A 14,226-nucleotide genomic window follows, 5' to 3' on the forward strand; every position below is an offset into this window, starting at 1 on the left:
GTGGCTCTTGCTACAACAGAATTTGGAGGAAGACTCCCTAAATTGAAGGAAGGATTCAAGCCTTAGCAAAAAGGAAAGGCGGGGTGTCAATATTTTAATAAACCAATAAATATTGTTCTGTGGAGTGGTAGGATGGGGTAGGATCTATCCCACCATAAAGGTCTTGATGAGCTAAAACACAGATCATAAATGCACTTATTTTATTTTTAATATTCACCTTTAAATTGGTGCTCATGGTGAACGATTTATCAAGGGAATGGCTGATGTTACATTCTGTTGTTTGTTTTTCCAAAGATTCATGTGTGAATGAAAGGGAAAATTACACTGTCATCAGTGTAAGGTTTCAAAAACCTTAATCTTCATCCACAGGTGTAGACATCTTAACAGCCTTTGTTCATATCACTTGGCCCTGCCTCACGGCTGATCACAGGCAGTCGCCTCCATAAAAATATAAATCCATTTTATTGTCGAAGGCTTTCACGGCCGGAATCACTTGGGTGCTGTGTGGTTTCCGGGCTGTATGGCCGTGTTCTAGCAGCATTCTCTCCTGACGTTTCGCCTGCATCTGTGGCTGGCATCTTCAGAGGATCTGATGTTGGAAAAGCAAGTGGAGTATATATCTGTCCAGGGTGTGTGGGGAGTGTCCAGGGTGGGTGGGGACAAGGTTTCCCCACCCACTCTGGACACTCCCCACACACCCTGGACAGATATATACTCCACTTGCTTTTCCAACATCAGATCCTCTGAAGATGCCAGCCACAGATGCAGGCGAAACGTCAGGAGAGAATGCTGCTAGAACACGGCCATACAGCCCGGAAACCACACAGCACCCATAAATCCTTTTTTTTTTGCTAACAGTCAAAACTGCACAAACAACCCTGTACATGAATTGGATGATATCAACAACACAACCAATATCTGAAGGAATAATTATGAACAGAGGTGACCATTGCAGTATTTTCTGAGCAAATGACAACGTATCCTCATATGCCATTAGAGAGAAATAATGCAAAGCAAATCTGAAAACACAGCTTTAGCTTTTTGCTGGTAAATTTTAGCCGTAAAGATTAAGTCAAAATCTTTTTAATGGCAAACAAGGGTGCCACACATCCCAAGGGGCTGCAGAAAGCAGCATTAAAGAGAGAGAGATTCCATCCATTTTCCAAATTGCAGAACTTGAGCAATCTTATTAAAAAAATGCCATGCACTTACATCAAAGAGATGCACATAGTTTATAATTAGGTCTTCAATTACATTGACTTCTTCGCTGGTCTGCCCTTTAGTCTGAAAAAGGCATGAGGAAAACGCCATGGCGAGATTGTGAGGGTCCATGTGATTGATCTCGGAACACTTCTGTACCCTGTGTAAAAACAAAACATTTAAAAATGCTCTCTGAGCAAGTTCGCCTCTCTGTGCCGGAGCACAACTTGCCAAGAGGACAGCTCAACTCAAAAGAAGCTGTCTCTCACACTGAAATTATGAATTTCCCTTCCCTGCACCCATAGCTGATTAACTTTCGTTTCTTAGGCCACCTGCTATCACTCAGATTGTTTGGCCTATCCTGTAAAACCATTTGGAAGAGCTTCCTCACCAGACTAGGCCAAAGGCCTGTGAAGTGATGCTGAGAAAAGCTCTCACTGGATCTCAAAAACTATCGTTTAACCTTTACAAAAAAAAAGAGCCATCAGGGAAGGATTTGGATCAGAGCCACGATGCTAAGGAGCAGCAGTGGCGTAGGAGTTTAGGAGCTCATGTATCTAATCTGGAGGAACCGGGTTTGATTCCCAGCTCTGCCGCTGTGGAGGCTTATCTGGGGAATTCAGATTAGCCTGTACACTCCCACACACGCCAGCTGGGTGACCTTGGGCTAGTCCCAGCTCTTCTGAGCTCTCTCAGCCCCACCTACCTCACAGGGTGTTTGTTGTGAGGGGGGAAGGGCAAGGAGATTGTAAGCCCCTTTGAGTCTCCTGCAGGAGAGAAAGGGGGAATATAAATCCAAACTCTTCTTCTTCTAAGGGGTGTGGCGGTTAATGCCTCTCTTATGCTATGTTCTTGGATACTTCCAGCTCCTCAAAACTCCTATTGAAGTCAAAGGAGAAAAAACAATGGGTACAATATGGGTGTAAGGTTGCAGTTTAACCTTGTAGAGGTCCTCACTGCAAGTTCTGGCTGAATGCCCAGAAAGGGGAATTTCACTGTTTTGGTTATCTTTACTTGCTTGCTTGCCTGTGTGAAATACTGTGTGAAAACCTGCTTTGTTTATATTATTTTGGCGGGAGTCTTTCTGATGCCCTGTATAAGCGGCTGTTTGAGATCTGGGGGTTAGTTCTCGCATTGCCTGTCCCTTACTAAGAATGCCAGCTCAATAAAGAACTTAACACAGTTGCTTTTGACTGGACTTTACTGGTTCGTTACATTATGTCTCTTCCCCACCATGAATCTGTACCTTTTTGGCAGACCTCATTTCTCTCACCTTCAGCCTCCCACCGCAGCTTTTTTGGAGTTTAAATTTAATATCTGGCATAAGACTGCACGTAGTTTGGCCCTAAGTGTCTCTCTCCACCTGTATAATGCACCCTTTCTGATAGGTCATATGATGAATGAAAACCTGTAAGTATTTAAGGTGCTGTATGAATCCTGGGTGTTTCAGATGTTCTTTGGAAGATCACAAGCAAATAGTCATCCCCTCTTGCTGGCTGATAATCAGAAGCATACCTTTGAAATTCATTTTATATTATGGCTCTGAGCCATCCTTTGGCCTCGCCATGAGCAGCAGCAGCAACAACCCAACCAAGATCTCAAACTATGCAAATTTACCAATTTTACATCACACACACATAATTACTTTAAAGCAGCCATTCTCAACCAGGGTTCCGTGGTACCCTGGGGTGCCATGAGCATGTCCCAGGGGTACCGCGGCAACACTACCACCCCTCCCCCCTCATTTTTGTGGTGTCTCCCACCAGCGCCAGCAAGGACATAGAGCTGGCCCATGGGGCAGGGCCTGCCACAAGGTCAGCAGCCATCACCACCCCCAGTGCTTCCCTTCACCCTGGGAGGGGAAGGTGGGGGTTGTGGCAAGCAGGGGCAATGGGAGGGGAAGGTGGAGGGTGGCGGCAGGGGTACCGTGAGATATGAAGAGTGAGGTCAAGGGTACCCTGACCTCGAAAAGGTTGGGAAACACTGCTTTAAAGCAATGTGATATAATGCAACACACACAATTATCTTAAAGCAATGGAATGGTGCAGCACGACACAGTATAATACAGTTACCCTTGGCACCAAATTTTAAAAACACAGTCATGCATGCACCCATCCCCGGGAATATCCATCCTCTACAGAAAGATCCCACCACCTGATAGTCCCTGCTAAGCATTTGGTCACCAGCTGCAACAGAAAAGAGAAGTGCATGATCCAAGATGCCCGCCCGCCCCCCCCCATTCATTTGCTGCCCCGCCGGTGAACTTGCTAGTTAAGTCACTATCCGCTTCATCTTCCCATCTGCAATACAGTGTTAAATAATAATAAGCACACTCCCATCTGACAGGGCTGAAATGACTTGAGAGGAAGTCTAAGAAGCACTTTTGAGTGTTAGATAGAGCTGCATGAAAGCGATCTATTAATAGCAGCCGCTGATAGACCTGTCTTAGACATATTCATCTCATTCACCCAACACAAAGACACATGTTGCCCCCAAAGTTGCGACCAAGAAAGGAATGTTCATCAAAACCCTCTCCAATACGATGCATCATTTCAGTCAATTTTCAGATATGCTGACCTGTAAAGGTGTTCTATTAAAGCTGCCAACGTTGCCCTATTGACTGAGGGAAGCGTTCGGATAAAAGTGCTGTATTTTCTCACTCGCACTTTCTCATCCACTGTATCTGATGCGGAAGAGAAAGGGTGGGGGAGAGGAAATTAAATTATGGAGCATTAACAACAACACAGTCCAAGAAAAGAAAGAGAATGGGAGAGGGAGAGGGAGAGAAGGATATTGATTTGCCACTTTGTCAGTATCGAAGTCATATAAAACAGCAATTCAACCAATCAGTCTCCAGTTCACAGACACAATATAGATGATTTTCTTTCACTGCAGATAGGTTCTGTGCTGCCTTTGGAAAAGAAAAGAAAAACAATTTCGGCCGCAATTAGGATGGGCCTTGCAAGTTCTGAATTCAAATGTTGCTTGCAGTGGAGTCTCAGGGTAACTATCCATAAAGCAAGAGCCAGATTTCCCTGTTCACTGGACAGAAGCATTTAATGAGCACCACCAATTAAAAAACAAATGGGCAAGATAAAAAGGTGGAATGGGGAAACTGAGGGCCTTACTGCTCAAGACAGGTTACAGAGAGGTAAAATAATTGAATATCCATCTCTTTCCTTCAATAACCCAGTTGTTTCAAAATGTGCTTTCTGAAGGGTCCATACACACACTTGCCAGTTTGTTACTGGCAAAGCCATCCTTTCAATTTGATCAAAGCCTGCTTTTCTTTGTAGCCTGGAAGGGGTTCTCCCTGACCTTCTGTTGGTATAATGGTCAATTCAAGTCAATTCAATAAGCCTTTACCATATAAGAACATACCATATAAATACAGTTAAAACATACCATATAAAAACATACCATATAAATACAGTTAAGAACATACCATATAAATACAGTTAAAATTACTAGATAAAACTTCACACTGGATCATAATGGTTAGAGCAGTGGTTCTCAACCTTCCTAATGCCGTGACCCTTTAATACAGTTCCTCATGTTGTGGTGACCCCCAACCCTAACATTTATCCAATTTACAGATGGAGAACACTGATGCAGAGGGTCTTAGGCGACCCCTGTGAAAGGGTCGTTTGACCCCCAAAGGGGTCCCGACCCCCAGGTTGAGAACCACTGGGTTAGAGTGTAGGGCTAGGACCTGGGACCCAGGTTCAACTCTGAATGTACAGGAAATATGAGATGAAAAATTAACAGCACAGATATACTCAAATGGGGCTTTCTAGTGCTTCAAACAACCCCTCAGAGAGTTAGCCTGAGCATTACAGAAGGCCTCCGCTCTTCTCCACGTCTGCAAGAAAGATAGGGGACTAGGAAGATGGAGAACAGAAGGAACCTTGGAGATCTCCTTGCCCTTACCCTGAGAAAACACTGCAGAGCAACAGACAAGCCCCACATAACTCAGCGCCAGAGAGAAGGGTTTATCTACTCAAAGACACCCCTGGGCATTCTGGAAGTTTACAATAATGTCACATCCAAGACCCTGAATCAGTTCTCCATTGGAAAGGTCAACGTGAGCTCAAATTACGACTGGTAAGCAAAAATCTGTGGACCTCTGAATGTTTAGAAACCTAAAGTTCTCCAGAAGTACTTTAGGGAGTTTGCCATGAGAAGATCAGTAACTTAGAGCTGTCCACCTCAATGGGGGCCTGGAGTTCTACTAAAATTACAACCACTCTCCAGCCCAGAGACCCATGAGAGGGAACGGCAACTTTGGAGGGCAGAATCTACGGCGTCGCCTCCAAGCTGAGCTCTCTCCCAAAATCTCCAGAAATGTCCAAGTACATGCCACAACAGGTAAGCAGCCTGGAAAGTCTATGAAAAGCAATGGTGGGTAAGCTCAGGGGTTTATTCTCAAGTCTGTGCTCTCCTGTTAAAATGCTTGAGGATGTAATAGATTGGATTTATTTGATTTTCTGAAGCAAGCCTTTATTGGCATAGACAGCAGTACAACAATAATAAAAAACAGATTTAAAAGCATATACAATACAGGAAATACATGTTAGGACAAAGGAAATCTACTGGCGTTTAGTAATTTCCAGGAGAAAGTCTGCCACTATCATACAGAGAGAAGGATCAGAGTTGTCCAACAAGTGTAATCTAATTAAATCGGGGAGATTGGGTAAATGTAAAGGAGTAAGATTCACATACTTGGATCTGATTTCCTTGAATCTGAGACAGTGAAGTAATTGGTGGGCCAGAGATTCAACTGAGCCATCGTTACATGGGCACAATCTTTTAGCCTTTTCTTACTTATTAAATCTGCCATGTAACAAGGCAGAAGGCATAACATCAAACCTGGCGAGCATTATGGCTCTCCTTTGGATTTGATTTTCATTTTTTAAATATAAATATATGTGTATATATGTATGTGTGTGTGTATGTATATCTACACACACACATACACACACACTTATGTGTGTATACACACATGTGTATATGTGTATGTGATGGTGGAAAATGTCATCAAGCTACAGCTGACTTATGGCGACCTCATAGGATTTTCAAAGCAAGAGACATTTGGAAGTGGTTTGCCGCTGCCTTCCTCTGCCTATGCTGAGAGAGGTGTGAGAGTTCTATGACTGGACTGAAGTGTACTAAATGGCAATCAACAATAAATAAAAAACCCCGCCAGCCCTGCTGCTTAAGAACATAAACACACAAACTTCCGATACTTACTACTAATTTGCTGAGTGAATTGAAAAGAGAAAATAAGTGCACTGTTGTCTATTGTCTAAAACAGCTATAAATACACATATACATAAATGCAGAAAGTTACAAGTTACAAACCACGAACAGTATACTTATACAGAAAATACAAATGTATGCATAGGAACAATTATAATCTATGAGTTCTTTTCGTTTTGCTGGGTAATGAAACCCAGATAATTACAGTCCTTTACTGTCAGCATACATGAAGGACTTAGTTAGTGGTTGCAATAGCTGTACACCTTCTTTAGGAGTGTAGGTTGTCCTGCCTACATCTTGGGACTTTTATCCTCTATACAACCCACCGTTCTTTCCCCCTCTCTGGGGAGGGTTTTTATTGAAATTTTAATGTCGGATGCCGGGAAGTTGTATGTAATGTTGTATTTATTGGGGTTTTAGTGATTTTAGGACTCATGGAGCCTATTATTTATTTATAATTTTATTCTATTTGTGCTCTGTTTATCTGTTTACTTTGTTGTTCACCGCCCAGAGCCCAGAGCCCCTTGGGGAAGGGCGGTATATAAATTTAACAATCAATCAATTGATCGATCTGCTCATGAGAGAGGATACACTCTTATGTCAGACAGAAAAGAAGAAAGGAATGGAAGGATCTCTTACTTCTTATTCACAGAAGGGGCCGCATGTGAGGAAGTAAAAGTACACCTCCCATCATGCTCTGGGTGTCAAAAGACGCAAAGATGAGTATCTGCTTTTCTTCTAAGTTTTGGATATGATTTTGGGATTGAATGCCAGGATGGGCTAATGCCTAGAATCTGTCAGGTAAAAAGTCATTTGTGTGGAGGAAGCAAAGAGGCATTTCTAAAGCTGCTTCCACTATCTTCTTCCCTCAAAGTAAGCTAGGCATTCAGAGTTTAAAAGTAAAGTGAGCTGCAGGGACGTAGTGAAGTTTGGTTCAGGGTGTCCAAAGTTATGGACCCTCAAAGGTCCATAACTTTGGACACCCCCATCTTCTGTTAGCTCCCATTGGAAACAATGGAGGATGGGGGCACCCCCTTTGGGAGTCCATAACTTTGGATCCCCTGAACCAAACCTCACCAAACCTGGGTAATATCATTAGGAGGGGCCTCCAAACAATCCCTGAAGGTTTGGTGAAGGTTTGGTGCTGCTAGCCTAAACAATGCACCCCCTGTAGGCCAAAAACCAAAAAAACAGTAAAATGTTTCAAAAACCCACAAATGTGGGGGCAGAGCTTCGGACATGAATTGGGGGGTTGAACCCAAGAACCCCCCCCTTACCTACATCCTTGGTGATCTGCCAAGTCTCAGCTGACCCATCGTGGGTCTTCAAGGCAAGGGAGGAACAGAGATGGTTTGCCGTTGCTGTCCTTTGCACAGCAATCCAGACTTGATGGTCTTCCGTCCAAGTACTAACCAAAGCCAACCTGCTTAGCTTTTAGGCTCTGATGAGACTGGGGTAGCAAAGCTACTGCAGGTCTTGAAATTACTTGTTTGAATAAAGGGAAAAGGAGCTTGGATGTGTAGAAAGGGAAGAACTCACTGTCTCCTTCCCAAGACAGAGTTACCAGTCACTGACAAGGGCAAGATGGGGAAAGAGTGTGTGTGTGGTGGTGGTGGTGGTGGTGGGGGAACTGAATCCAGGAATAATCATTCATGATGACAAACCCCTGAATGTGATACTTAACAATTAGCAGAATGCTTCTCATAATTACAGGAGGGGGGTGTCCATGCGAAAAAGGACCTGTATGTTGTAGGCACTCTACACAGAGAAAATATAAGCTGAATGCACCAGAGGTGTATCTTGGGAAAATGTAGCCCAGTGAAAAATCTGAGCCACCCCCCCCCCCCCATATGGGTGGCTGCCCTCCCCCACAACGACCAAACAACTTTTTTTTGCACCAGGTCTTGAAGTCAGCGTATGAACTCGGGGGGGGGGGGGAGGAGGGGTGTGTGTGTGTGGGGGGGGTGATTTTCCACCTCCAACATGACTAAATGGCTGCAGCCCAGGGACGTTTGACCCCATATGTCCCCTCGGGCGGTACGCCCCTGGAATGCACCTTTGTAGTGTCCCTTGGCATATTAAGTGAAGGACAGTATTTGCCTTACTTTTTTTTTTGCAGTAATGAACAGCAGCTGCACACTCATACTGGAGACAGTAAAAGAAAGCAAACCTCAGGAACACAAGCCAACATTCTCTCTGCCCTCAACAAGCACAGTTATTTCGACTCAAAACCAGGCCCACCTGAGTTCTTTTTCTTGGCCCATTACAGAATCGCAGGATCCAACTTTTTTCTCACAAACAAGAATGATAACAGACATCCCCAGCTTCAAAGCAATGGTGCAATGCATTACCTAGCACAGAGATCCAGAATGGATAAAGCTGTTTGGTAAGGAGGGCATCATCGATTTCAGACAGAAAACATTTCAGTGCCTCCGTAACATCTTCCAGTCGATTTGTCCCGGCCCTCAGCTTCACGCTTCTTGCATCCTTTTTGAAACACTCCAGAAGGGTGCTTACGTGAGAGGGATCCCCACTGTTCAGGTAGATATGCTTACTACCCAAGCCTTAAGAAAAGGAACACCTTTTTAAATTAATAGTGAGTAATTTTGAAATATCCAGACACTTGAGTATTTGTGCAGGGGAAAAGACACTACACAAGAGACATGCACACACATACTGAATCAAGAAAGACATGAACAAGCTAGAGCAGGGGTAGGAAACCTTTAACACTCAAAGAGCCATTTGGACCCGTTTTCCACGGGAAAAGAAAACACTTGGAGCCGCAAATAATTTTTGACATTTAAAATAAAGATAACACTCTCTCTCTCTCTCTCTCTCTCTATATATATATATATAGATAGATAGATAGATAGATAGATAGATAGATAGATAGATAGATAGATAGATAGATAGATAGATAGATAGATAGATAGATAGATAGATAGATAGATAGATATAGATATAGATATAGATATAGATATATATATATAGATAGATAGATAGATAGATAGATAGATAGATAGATAGATATAGATAGATATATATATATAGATATAGATATAGATATAGATATAGATATATATATATAGATATAGATATATATATATAGATATAGATATAGATAGATAGATAGATATAGATAGATATAGATAGATATAGATATATAGATAGATATAGATATATATATATAGATATATATCTATATATCTATATCTATATCTATATCTATATCTATATATCTATATCTATATCTATATCTATCTATCTATCTATCTATCTATCTATCTATCTATCTATCTATCTATCTATCTATCTATCTATCTCTATCTCTCTATCTCTCTATCTCTCTATCTCTCTCTCTCTCTCTCTCTCTCTATATATATATATATATATATATATATATATATATATATATATATATATATATATATAACCTTTTATATATATATATGGGTTTTTTTACCTTTTACTCCGCTCATTCTGAGAAGTGCATGAATGTGCCCGCCCTGCTGCCTGCAGGGGGGGCAAGGATGAAGCCGGTGGCTCAGCCTGCTTGACACGCTTGAAATCGCCCACCCAGCTCCAGCAGGCGTGAAGCCAGCCTTAACTGTGTGGCAGTTGGTGCGCCCGCCCTGCTGCCTGCAGGGGTGGGCAAGGATGAGCCCGTGAGGCACAAACACGTGGAGCCACAGTGCAAGGGCAGAAGAGGCAGGTTCCCTACCCCTGAGCTAGAGGAACAAATCCAAACGGACCTACAACATTACCAGAGTTTTCTACCTATAAATCTGTTCATGGATCAATCAGTATAGACATTACTCTAGCTTTGTGGGACCAGCTTACCTTTGAGAAACATGTTTATCACTATACTCTGTCTCACAAAAAGATGTTAATATGGTCAGCTGAGGTGCAGCCATCGAGAAAATGGTATGCTTCTGCATTAGAATACAGTCTTGAAGGAATATGAGGATTACCATTCATTTTTACATGTTGTCTTTGTCAAATCATTATTTTGTTTATTATTGAATTTGATACAAGAGCATTTATAGTTCACTGAACAACTATCACCAGCACTTGCCTTTGGGGGCAGGAGCAGGGCTAGGCAGGCCAGTGGCTAAGCCACGAGGGGACGAGGGGGCGTCGTGCACCGGTCGCATGCCTTGGGGGTGCAAAAATCACCCCCAGGCCACTCCCTTTCCCCCTCCATGGCACCCCCACGGTGCCCCCATGCCCCCGCCGCGGTGCCCCATTCCCCCCTTCCCACACTTACATTAGTTCCTTCAGGCTGCAAAAGGCCTGTTCTCAGTAAAAACGGCCTGAGGAATTACAGTTCCCAGGAGACCTTGGGGCTCACAAGGTCTCCTGGGAAGTATAGTTCCCATCAGGCCTTTTCTTTACTGAGAACAAGGCCTTTTGAAGCCTGAAAAAAGTTCTGAAAAAGGAACTAAGGTAAGTGTGGGGAGGGGGGAAGAGGGGAAGGGGGGACACCGCGGGGGATTCCATGGGGGGGCATGGGGGCGGAAAATGTGGAATGCGCACCGGGTGCAGTTTGGCCCAGATACGCCTCTGAGGTAGGCACTAGGATCCAGGTGGAGCATTCTACAACAAAGAAGGTCCGGCATGTTGAGTTGTGTAGTGGAGGAATATACAACCCAACTAGCATCTTTTTTCTGAGATAGACTGTTGGACAGCGATGGCGAACCTTTTCGAGACCAAGTGCCCAAATTGCAACCCAAAACCCACGTATTTATTGCAAAGTGCCAGCACGGCAATTTAACCTGAATACTGAGGTTTTAGTTTAGAAAAACTGGTTGGCTTCGAGGCGTGCATTACTCAAGAGTAAGTTTGGTGGCAGTCGGTGGCTTTGCTTTAAAGCAACCATGCAACTCTTCCAATGGGTGAATTACGACCCAAGGAGGGTTTACTCAGAAGCAAGCCCCATTGTCAGCAACCAAGCTTACTCCTAGGTAAAAGATAGTGCTTTAGTTCTTCGCATGAAAATCAGTGGGGTTTAACAGCACTTAACAGGGTTACCTAGAGCTTCCCCAAAACTAGGTCTTAGGTTTAATGCTACTAATTGAGCCCTGCAGCCCAGGCCAGCCTAGATGTGTGTGTGTGGGATAGGACGACTCTGTTTGCTCATGCCCACAGAGAGGGCTCTGAGTGCCACCTCTGGCACCCGTGCCATAGGTTCGCCACCACTGCTGTAGGAGAATGCTTACATGATCCAAACATGTGAGCAGAGGCTAAACATATGTGAATCAAGTACATGCTCATACACACCCACACAGAAGGATGGATCCAACCATCCTCCAAGTAGCCTTCCTCCAGCCTAAAGATGCTATCTTCAATTTCAGGGTTCTTTTCTCCAATGGAAGAACCATTTAAATCAGAGGAAGCCTCCACACTTGAGCCCCAAAAAGGGTATCAGTATTTTTAATCAATGTATAAACTTTCCTGAGTGCACTGGCAGGATAGGAAGAGGATCCACCCCAGTGGTGGTTTATTTAAACATTCTCCCAGTCATGTGGAACCGTCTGTGGATAATCTACACTCAAACCCATTGAGGGAACATCTAAAAGCAACTCCAAGGATTTTTCTGTGGCCCACCTTTAGTTCTGGCAGGGCCACTGGACAGCCTGACTGGCATTACCATTGCCTATGAGAAAGTAGCACAACCACTACAAATGTTTAACCTTTAAGTGGCTACTCGCTATTGGGATGGATCAGCTGTCTTCCAGAGAAGTCTGAACCCCCATTATTGATTTCCTCATTAAGAAATGCTAAAGTTCCCTGGAGGACATTTTAAGCCACTGCCTTGCAGACCTGGTTGCTTATATCATAGACAAAGTCTTTAGACTTATGCAACAACAATTAACATCTTTTTTGTACAGGGCTCAGGGGCGCAACGAGGCAAACTGTAGCCCTGGGCAAAACCTGAGTTGGATGCCCCCCCCCCCCCATGGGCGGCCACTTCACCATGACCAAAAAATCTTTTTGTACCCGCGACATTGGTGCCTGCAGAGTGCATTTTTAGACAGCATATCAGCACACAAAAATTCCAGCGTATCATCAGGGAGACTGCCTATATGCTACCTCCCAAGTTTGGTGAAGGTTTGGTTCAAGAGTCCCAAAGTTATGGACCCTCAAAAGGGGTGCCCCATCCCCATTCTTTGCTAAGGAGATGAAGCTACCCTTTTGAGGGTCCATAACTTTGGACTGAAACAACTACCTAAAAATTTGAGAGTCCCCATCAGGACAATTTCCAGATGATAACCTGAAATTTTGGTGCCTATACATCCAAAAATGCACCCCCTGCAGGGACATCCCAGAAATTGCCCAAGAATTTTTGTTCTGCATTGAGTTTTCTGCATTGCTGTCAATGGGGTTACGAGGCTGGGGGGCATTTCTGAAGGCACAGTCTCCAAAACTTTCATGATGCCATCAGGGAGACTGCCTGATACCCCCCAGGTTTGGTGCAGTTTGGTTCGGGGGGGCAAAGTTATGGACCCTCAAAACTGTAGCCCCCATCTCCTATTAGCTCCCATTGGAAACAATGGGGATAGAGAACACCTTTTGGGAGTCCATAACTTTGGACTCCCTGAACCAAACCTAGCCAAACTTGGGAGGTAGCATAAGGGCAGTCTCCTGATGATACCCTGAAATGTTAGTGCCATTAGCCTAAAAACTGCGCCCCCTGCAGGCCAACAATGAAAAACACTAAAAATACCAAAAAAGGAACCCTGCATTTTGATGCCCCCCACAAGGTGGTGCCCTGGGCAGCTGCCCACCTTGCCCAATGGGCATTACGCCCCTGACAGGGCTTCACATTTCAAGTAGATCATATCCTACATCTAACATGAAACTGAACAAGCTCCTCATGTTTCCCGAGATCCTCCTGTTTTCATTTCCCAAATTGGTTTCCTCATAATGAGATACAAATTGGTTTCCTCATAATGAGATACACTTCTCTCTGTTGCATATATTATAGCTCAGCAAACACACACATGCCCAAAATCTCTCACAAAGTACACCCTTTCCAGATAGCAGCTCAAGCCCAAGCAACACAATCTGATATCAGTGCCTTTTAAGTACTCTGTCCGGATGCATCTCTGATTTTCGGCAACTCAAACAAACGCTCTGCTCCACTTACCATACTGCGTAACAAATGCAATACAGCTGTTCACTATAATGGGGACGTCGTTTTTGCTGAGCTGCTGATCTTCTAAAATGTTGCCATCTGTACCTGCTGCTTTTTCAATTGCGCTGTGCCAGACTGTGAAATCCAACTTGGTGTGTCCATGGATGTATAACGTTCTGCAAAGTTGGGGGTGGGGGTGGGGGGAAATATTTTGAAAAGAGCAACCAGAGGAAGAGCGGAGACTACACTTGCCTGCTTCAGCGAAAACAATGTGGCTGATCTCATGCAAATGGATGAGGGCAAACCAATTGAACAGCTTGCAAGGAGGAAAATCGAGGTTAACGTTTTGAGAGCAGTGAGGCCTCTCTAGAGCTGCCTTGTCTGCCGTCAGTCTGAACGTAAATATTCCTATTGAAGGTTCAATGCTTGGAGGGGTGGGAAGGAGTTCTGCACATTTGAAACAGATGATGGGGACATACAGGACCGATTAACTGGGCCTCCGTGATGTCACTAAAAAGCTTCCCTCCCCTGGTCCCTGAAGTAATTTTATACCTTTGTACTTTTTTTTTTAATAAGCCATGTTTATTGGGGCGGGGGGGGGTAACTACAACAAAACTAATATAAAAAGG

At 43.9% G+C, this 14,226-nt stretch overlaps 1 protein-coding gene across 9 annotated transcripts in view; it reads right to left on the reverse strand.

Moving 5' to 3' along the window:
• Positions 1-14,226, reverse strand: part of ARAP2 (ArfGAP with RhoGAP domain, ankyrin repeat and PH domain 2) — a 153,761-nt gene that overhangs the window by 43,308 nt on the left and 96,227 nt on the right. For all 9 annotated transcript variants that reach the window (XM_048509908.1, XM_048509911.1, XM_048509910.1 and 6 more), the window contains 4 exons: positions 13,610-13,773; positions 8,811-9,023; positions 3,778-3,883; positions 1,213-1,360 (listed from right to left, as the gene is read on the reverse strand). In XM_048509908.1, the coding sequence (XP_048365865.1) occupies positions 1,213-1,360; positions 3,778-3,883; positions 8,811-9,023; positions 13,610-13,773 (631 nt within the window). The remainder of the gene's footprint in view (positions 1-1,212; positions 1,361-3,777; positions 3,884-8,810; positions 9,024-13,609; positions 13,774-14,226) is intronic.

Source organism: Sphaerodactylus townsendi, linkage group LG10, assembly GCF_021028975.2.
Source record: "Sphaerodactylus townsendi isolate TG3544 linkage group LG10, MPM_Stown_v2.3, whole genome shotgun sequence".
Lineage (NCBI taxonomy): Eukaryota > Metazoa > Chordata > Lepidosauria > Squamata > Sphaerodactylidae > Sphaerodactylus > Sphaerodactylus townsendi.